This window comes from Nicotiana tomentosiformis, chromosome 8 (assembly GCF_000390325.3).
Source record: "Nicotiana tomentosiformis chromosome 8, ASM39032v3, whole genome shotgun sequence".
In the NCBI taxonomy this organism is placed as follows: Eukaryota; Viridiplantae; Streptophyta; class Magnoliopsida; order Solanales; family Solanaceae; genus Nicotiana; species Nicotiana tomentosiformis.
In genome coordinates this window covers 131,019,391-131,026,124 of record NC_090819.1, presented here as the reverse complement: position 1 = coordinate 131,026,124, position 6,734 = coordinate 131,019,391, and the positions used below count along the sequence as shown (strand labels likewise).

General features: G+C 36.3%; 2 protein-coding genes across 7 annotated transcripts; both read right to left on the bottom strand.

Annotated features, from left to right (window-relative positions):
• Positions 1-524: 524 nt before the first annotated feature.
• On the bottom strand, positions 525-4,208 carry LOC104098666 (importin subunit alpha-6-like). Of its 6 annotated transcripts, none has more exons than XM_070182805.1 (8): positions 4,097-4,208; positions 3,869-4,000; positions 3,283-3,512; positions 3,126-3,207; positions 2,170-2,444; positions 1,180-1,301; positions 823-1,084; positions 525-710 (listed from the first exon to the last, which is right to left on the bottom strand). In XM_070182805.1, exons 5-8 carry the CDS (start codon positions 2,221-2,223, stop codon positions 648-650), a joined length of 501 nt encoding a protein of 166 aa, XP_070038906.1. In that variant the 5' UTR covers positions 2,224-2,444; positions 3,126-3,207; positions 3,283-3,512; positions 3,869-4,000; positions 4,097-4,208; the 3' UTR covers positions 525-647. The 6 variants fall into 6 exon arrangements, with proteins under 6 accessions (XP_070038906.1, XP_070038910.1, XP_070038911.1 ...); XM_070182809.1 differs by having other exon boundaries at positions 2,170-2,323; XM_070182810.1 differs by having other exon boundaries at positions 2,170-2,307.
• On the bottom strand, positions 3,318-5,236 carry LOC138898153 (importin subunit alpha-4-like). The gene is made up of 5 exons (XM_070184194.1): positions 5,200-5,236; positions 4,097-4,191; positions 3,869-4,000; positions 3,595-3,780; positions 3,318-3,512 (listed from the first exon to the last, which is right to left on the bottom strand). Exons 1-5 carry the CDS (start codon positions 5,234-5,236, stop codon positions 3,318-3,320), a joined length of 645 nt encoding a protein of 214 aa, XP_070040295.1.
• Positions 5,237-6,734: the final 1,498 nt, after the last annotated feature.

The window sequence follows — 6,734 nt, the reverse complement described above, 5'->3', positions numbered from 1 at the left end:
TACTTTTTTTTTTCTCACAATGAAAAGCTATGATAACCACATAAATGACATGTTTAGAGCCACAAGTTTTAACAGTCTTCATAGTTTTCTTACTCCATTCCGATTCAAATTGTCACATAAATTGAAACAGAACGAGTAGCAGATTAACTAATCATAGCAGCACAGGGCAAGCATGCCTTGGTGTCTGTGGCACTGTAGTACATGCCGCTGCCGCAGGGGGATTTATCAAAACGGGCTCAGCAGATACCTTCACCGACTATTTTTTGTTTAAGCGGTTGGATGGACGACTATAAACTATAGCAATACAAAGATAAAGTAGCACAAAAACAGACCCCAAGACTGGAAGACGAAAGGCATTAAATGCAAAAAAATTGACTTTTTCGTCCATTCAAGCCTAAGTACACACATGAATGCTGTAACAATACGAATCCTTAGAGCACAAAACAGACAATTTAAATTCCAAGGGTAGCTGGTAAGCATGTTTATCAAGAGGTGACTAGTTTTCATTTATAACAAGGCAGAAGTAGAAATGTATAAACATAATAATGGAGAAATTTGTCAAAAAGTTATCCCTTTCCATTTTACGCCATCTCTGTCATATAAAGATGGAAAATATGTCAAGAGCAGGTTAATTCCTTAAGACATCACTAATACATTGGGTCCTCCCATTTTTCGTCGTCAGAGCTCCAAACTTCCATTATACGCAATCTCTATCATATGAAGATGGAAAGTATGTCAAGAAAAGGTTAAGTCATAGGAAGATGGAAAGTATGAAGATGAAAAGTATGATTATGAAACCACCAATATGATATAAAAAGTCACCTTAGCATAACGTCCTAGTGATGGACAATATGTACCCAATATTGGAACAACCTCATATAGAATTTCAGTAGTAGACAGGTATTCAAGCTTTTCCAAACCCCCAGCCTCTTCGATCCGCTTAGTATAACCACCAGTGCCGCCATCTTCCCCTTCAATACGCTTTCCAAACTTCAATATACTTTCTACTGCTTTTAGACTGATGGTGCCACCAGAGAAGCCAAGATAATCACACAGAGGATCTATGCAGCAATCCATCAAGTCTCTAAAGCCAAAAGCGCGAGGAATAAAAAAAATCAGAGTTAGTAAAATAATCAGTATACAAGAGAGATGATTTACCCAGAAAAAGAGGTTACATACTTGGCGTAAGCAATGCCACTGGTACCGATAATAGCAATTGAAATTGCAGTAGTAGCAATACCCATTTTTTTAGTTGTAACCAGTGTGCGTAGAGGTTCTATTAATCCAGTATCAAATACAGCCTGTTCAAACATTACAGACAACTACTTAGATAAATGGCAATGTAGAGAAGGTTTCATCAACTAAAAAGTCGATCACTAAAAGTAAAAAGGATTTTTTTTTGTTTGGGGGGGGGGGAGGGGGGCACATCTCCACAACTCTTTTTTCATTTCCATTTATAATAACTACTAGACCAACTATTTCACTCTCATATTCACCTAATTGAGAGTTCTTTGGTTTTCGCATCCCTAATGTATGCACTACTTTTTACTCATACGCTTATCCTTTTATTTTTTATGAATTACTGCCTAATCAATTTATTTCTTTTAGGGAGGAATAGCAGTTTTTCTCCCTTTGTTAATTTGGGGTAGCACATTTAACCTTTAAGTAAACAAAATGACTGCTTATATTTGTTTTTCTAACAGAGACTAACAGTCCAAACAAAATATTTACTACTGAGAGCGGCTTTTGGGTATTACAGGTAGAAGACTTTAGAAAAGACTTAATTATACGAAGAGGAAACAATTAGAGCTCTTTCCATTCATCCACAGTTCTAGTTTTAGTTTAAAATTTCAATTTCATTTCTCCGGGCAACTACTTTCTTTCTCTTCCTTTATTTTATAATTGACAAAAAATAGTTCATATTTTGCACCTTGAAAACTGAACTCTTTCACAATTTTGCAAATATATGAATGTATTAAGGGGTAAATCGTAAAATAAATAAGGATTAGGTGTGAATAAAAAAGTAACGGATATGTTAAGGGTATAAAATGCAAATAACTCTCTATTTGACCACCCAACATTTGTAAAATTTGCACCTTAGAAGACATGCAGAAAATGTATGCAAGAGCTGAATATATTAAGTTGTCCTTTTAAATCCTGACGACATACCTTTGCTCGATGCGTGCTCCCAATAGTAATGTATGCTATAGACACGCAGACCATCTCTTCCTATATTCCACTCTTTAGCAAGCCCAACAGGCAATCAAGGACGTTACGTTTAGCAATACTCCGGGTTGCGATCATCATCTTACAAAATTCAGATCTTCACTTGGTTAATAGAAAACAATAGTCCTACACAGTCTAATTTGCAAATAAGAGGAATGCCCATTGAGAGCAAATGCTCTCTATGTGAAGAGCAACCCGGGGACATAAACTGCCTATTGCTACATTGAAAAATTACTCCTCAATTGTGGGATATGGTTTTCATCATTCTAGGCTCAAAATGGACAATGCCCGGAGATATCTAGGAAAGTAAGGCCCCATTTTGAAGTTTACAAGTATAATTTTGAGCGTTGAAGATGCTTTTCAACCTAAATCTAAACAACTCCAAGTTTTTCTTCTTTCTTTTTTCTTCTTCTTTTAATCAAGGACAAGTTTCTTATTACGAGCTTACATACATAGAAATTTTGTCCCAAGATCTAAAAAGGTTAAGTTAGTGAATACCAGTTATAAAAAACTAAAAAATAATGTAGGAAAAAAAGGAATGCAGCGTAGATGGCCAGCGCTGGAGCTGGGAGGTGGACTTGCCCATGACTTAAAGATGACAAAGAACCTATTTTTACACCTTCAGTCGAACGATGTTACTGTAAGAAGACTTTTTTAAAATATTGTGGTGGACAGCTTTACCAAATGGGTGGGCTCTTCGGAGGCTATTAGAAATTAGGCAGTAAACACATCAAATTTGACATTGAATCAGGAACATGCTAAATTATAATCTCACTACATGTTATTTAAGATGTTTCTACCTTTCAATCACTTAATTTATTTTTGTTTGTTCCTTTTTTCATTGGTTAGTTCATCAAAGTGTTTTGGTTCAACCACGAAAGCTCCTTATACACGCGTACCTCTTTCTGGTGCTCATCTCCCAGCTCGCTAATACGAATAACTATATGGATGGCAGGGGGGATTACAGAACGTAAGTGATCTCTGAAACATCAATTGACGTATATATCAGATAGGAAAAAGTAGGTTAAATGAGGAAAATAAAAATATTCCACTCACTTGAAGAGATCAAGTAGCACCGGAAGAACATAAGCCTAAAAGAAGGCCTTAATCATATCACTACGGCTCACAACAGGATGAGGAATGAATTTTAATCTAGTGCAATATCTATTGGAGGCCATATCTACACCACCAGAAAGGTAATAAAGTGCCCAACATGCATTTTTCAGCACTTCTTCATCAACATTTGAAGTAAGAAGGTTACGAAGAGTTGGAAATGTTGGTTTCACCTGACAATTGAATTGTACTCAGTAATGTTTAGCATCAAATAGTTGCAGATGCAAAAAATAAAATCAACAGTAATTGACCGGCCTTCTCAAAGGGCGGTTTTGGCTTGCCTCCACAAAATTTTGATATAGTCCACGTGGATTTTCTCAGCATTAAAATCTCGTTAGTGTTGTTCAAAATTTCCATTAAATCATCCAATGCCCCACACTCAATTAGAGCATAATCACGACCTACAACGGATTGAGCAACCTTTCCTAGTTTCTCCACCGCCTATATTTGGAAGGAAAAAATAATCAGTCTGCTAATAAACATAGCTTCAGTCTATACAGCATAGGGGTCTGCCAATTTTAAAACATACCTGCTCACAAACATTACCATCTGGAAAATGCAAAAGCTTTAGAAGAGTTTCCACCAGCTTATTCTCAATCACCAAATCAGTTAGCTCCAACAATTCAGGAATACCATCTATAATAGCCTTAGCAGCTTCAGACTGTGAGCACAAAATAAGAATAAAGCAAGTGTGGAGCTACAACCAAAAGACACTAAAGAAGAGGCACAAAAAGGTGATCAACACATCACTATATACCTTGAGCTCTGATGAATCCTCTCTCCCTAGAATTTCATTAAGTAGAGGAACAAGTTCACCAGAGTCTCGAGCATCTTCTAGAGCAGTGATTATACCTGTGAATAAAAATTTGAACATAAGTGATATGCTGTCACGCCTCAACTGAGTGAACCCGACCGAGCAAGCCTGTTAGATTTCCTTCTACCCAAACTCATCCACAAATGAAAATAATACATATTTTTATTAATTAGACAAAAAGGTGTTCATGTTCACAATACTAATTCATTGCCAATAGTTCCATTGTTTTTAGTCGTCTTAACTAGAACAAGGAATACAACCATAATATAACGTAGTTAGTCTTTCCCAGCACCAATACGTAACCCACACTATGTCTACGGAGCCTCTATAGATAAAGAAGAGTACAATGATAATGCCGGCAACAAGGCCCCGGCTATACCTCAAACCGAATACATAAAGTACAAAAGAGAAATGACCCCGGAATGAAGTGGGGCTCACCGAGTCAGCTGGGAAGAAGGTGTACTGCTATCACTGATCAATATCTCCTGCTGTGGAACCACCTTCATCCATTTAAAGATGTAGTGCCCCCGACAAAAGGGATGTTAGTACCGTCGAATAGCACTAGTATGTATAACTAAACAGTCCCTCAATAGAATGATAAATAATACAAAAAAGATTATCATAATATCAATGAAAGCCTTAATTTAGGATCAAGACAGTGTTCAAATCAATTATCATATCTCACATTGGGATATTTTTAGTATTGATATACCATTATCCATAATACCATTATTCACAAAACCAGTACCACCGTATTCTTAGCACGAAGTCTGATCACGACCCGATCGACTAGGCCATCTCATTAGAGATATCAACCACAATTTCTCTCAATATCAATACCAGCGTCTTTAACACGGAGTCCGATCACGATCCGATCAGCTAGGCTATCCATTAGGGACATCGACCACAATCACAATTTCAAATTATAAATTTGCAGCACAATCACCACCATGTGTGCGGCATGGTGTCCGAACACGACCCGATCGGCTAGGCTGTCTTATTTGAGACATCAACCTTTTTATATCAATCATCGCATTTCGTATTACTTTCACATCTTTTTATCTCATTGGCACTAATCGCCATAATTATAAGATCATTCTTGGCACGTTGGCCATATTCATTATTTCATGCCCATCTTATCAATTTCAATTATCATCATCATCATCAACAACAAATACAATTAAAATCAAGGTGTGTAATACACATGTGAGCAATTTAGAGTCTAAAGCACATAGAGATATTTTTTTATTTGTAACCAGTGTGCGTAGAGGTTCTATTAATCCAGTATCAAATACAACCTGTTCAAACATTACAGACAACTATTTAGATAAATGGCAATGTAGAGAAGGTTTCATCAACTAAAAGGTCGATCACTAAAAGTAAAAAGGATTTTTTTTTGTTTGGGGGGGGGGAGGGGGGGCTCATCTCCACAACTCTTTTTTCATTTCCATTTCTAATAACTACTAGACCAACTATTTCACTCTCATATTCACCTAATTGAGAGTTCTTTGGTTTACGCATCCCAAATGTATGCACTACTTTTTACTCATACCCTTATCCTTTTATTTTTTATGAATTACTGCCTAATCAATTTATTTCTTTTAGGGAGGAATAGCAGTTTTTCTCCCTTTGTTAATTTGGGGTAGCACATTTAACCTTTAAGTAAACAAAATGACTGCTTATATTTGTTTTTCTAACAGAGACTAATAGTCCAAACAAAATATTTACTACTGAGAGCGGCTTTTGGGTATTACAGGTAGAACACTTTAGAAAAGACTTAATTATACGAAGAGGAAACAATTAGAGCTCTTTCCATTCATCCACAGTTCTAGTTTAAGGTTAAAATTTCAATTTCATTTCTCCGGGCAACTACTTTCTTTCTCTTCCTTTATTTTATAATTGACAAAAAATAGTTCATATTTTGCACCTTGAAAACTAAACTCTTTCACAATTTTGCAAATATATGAATGAATTAAGGGGTAAATCATAAAATAAAAAAGGATTAGGTGTGAATAAAAAAGTAACGGATAGGTTAAGGGTATAAAATGCAAATAACTCCCTATTTGACCACCCAACATTTGTAAAATTTGCTCCTTAGAAGACATGCAGAAAATGTATGCAAGAGCTGAATATATTAAGTTGTCCTTTTAAATCCTGACGACATACCTTTGCTCGATGCGTGCTCCCAATAGTAATGTATGCTATAGACACGCAGACCATCTCTTCCTATATTCCACTCTTTAGCAAGCCCAACAGGCAATCAAGGACGTTACGTTTAGCAATACTCCGGGTTGCGATCATCATCTTACAAAATTCAGATCTTCACTTGGTTAATAGAAAACAATAGTCCTACACAGTCTAATTTGCAAATAAGAGGAATGCCCATTGAGAGCAAATGCTCTCTATGTGAAGAGCAACCCGGGGACATAAACTGCCTATTGCTACATTGAAAAATTACTCCTCAATTGTGGGATATGGTTTTCATCATTCTAGGCTCAAAATGGACAATGCCCGGAGATATCTAGGAAAGTAAGGCCCCATTTTGAAGTTTACAAGTATAATTTTGAGCGTTGAAGATGCT

Bases quoted from the DNA above. Each gene is read 5' to 3' on its own strand.
- LOC138898153 (XM_070184194.1), bottom strand. From the start codon at position 5,236: ATGGCGATTAGTGCCAATGAGATAAAAAGATGTGAAA. The intron at 4,192-5,199 runs GTAATACGAAAT...TTTTATTCACAG, and splicing joins TGAGATAAAAAGATGTGAAA to GTATAATCACTGCTCTAGAA. The intron at 4,001-4,096 runs GTATATAGTGAT...TTGTGCTCACAG, and splicing joins AGGATTCATCAGAGCTCAAG to TCTGAAGCTGCTAAGGCTAT.
- LOC104098666 (XM_070182805.1), bottom strand. From the start codon at position 2,223: ATGGTCTGCGTGTCTATAGCATACATTACTATTGGGAGCACGCATCGA. The intron at 1,302-2,169 runs GTATGTCGTCAG...ATGTTTGAACAG, and splicing joins GGAGCACGCATCGAGCAAAG to GCTGTATTTGATACTGGATT. The intron at 711-822 runs GTGACTTTTTAT...TTCATATGATAG, and splicing joins CACTAGGACGTTATGCTAAG to AGATTGCGTATAATGGAAGT.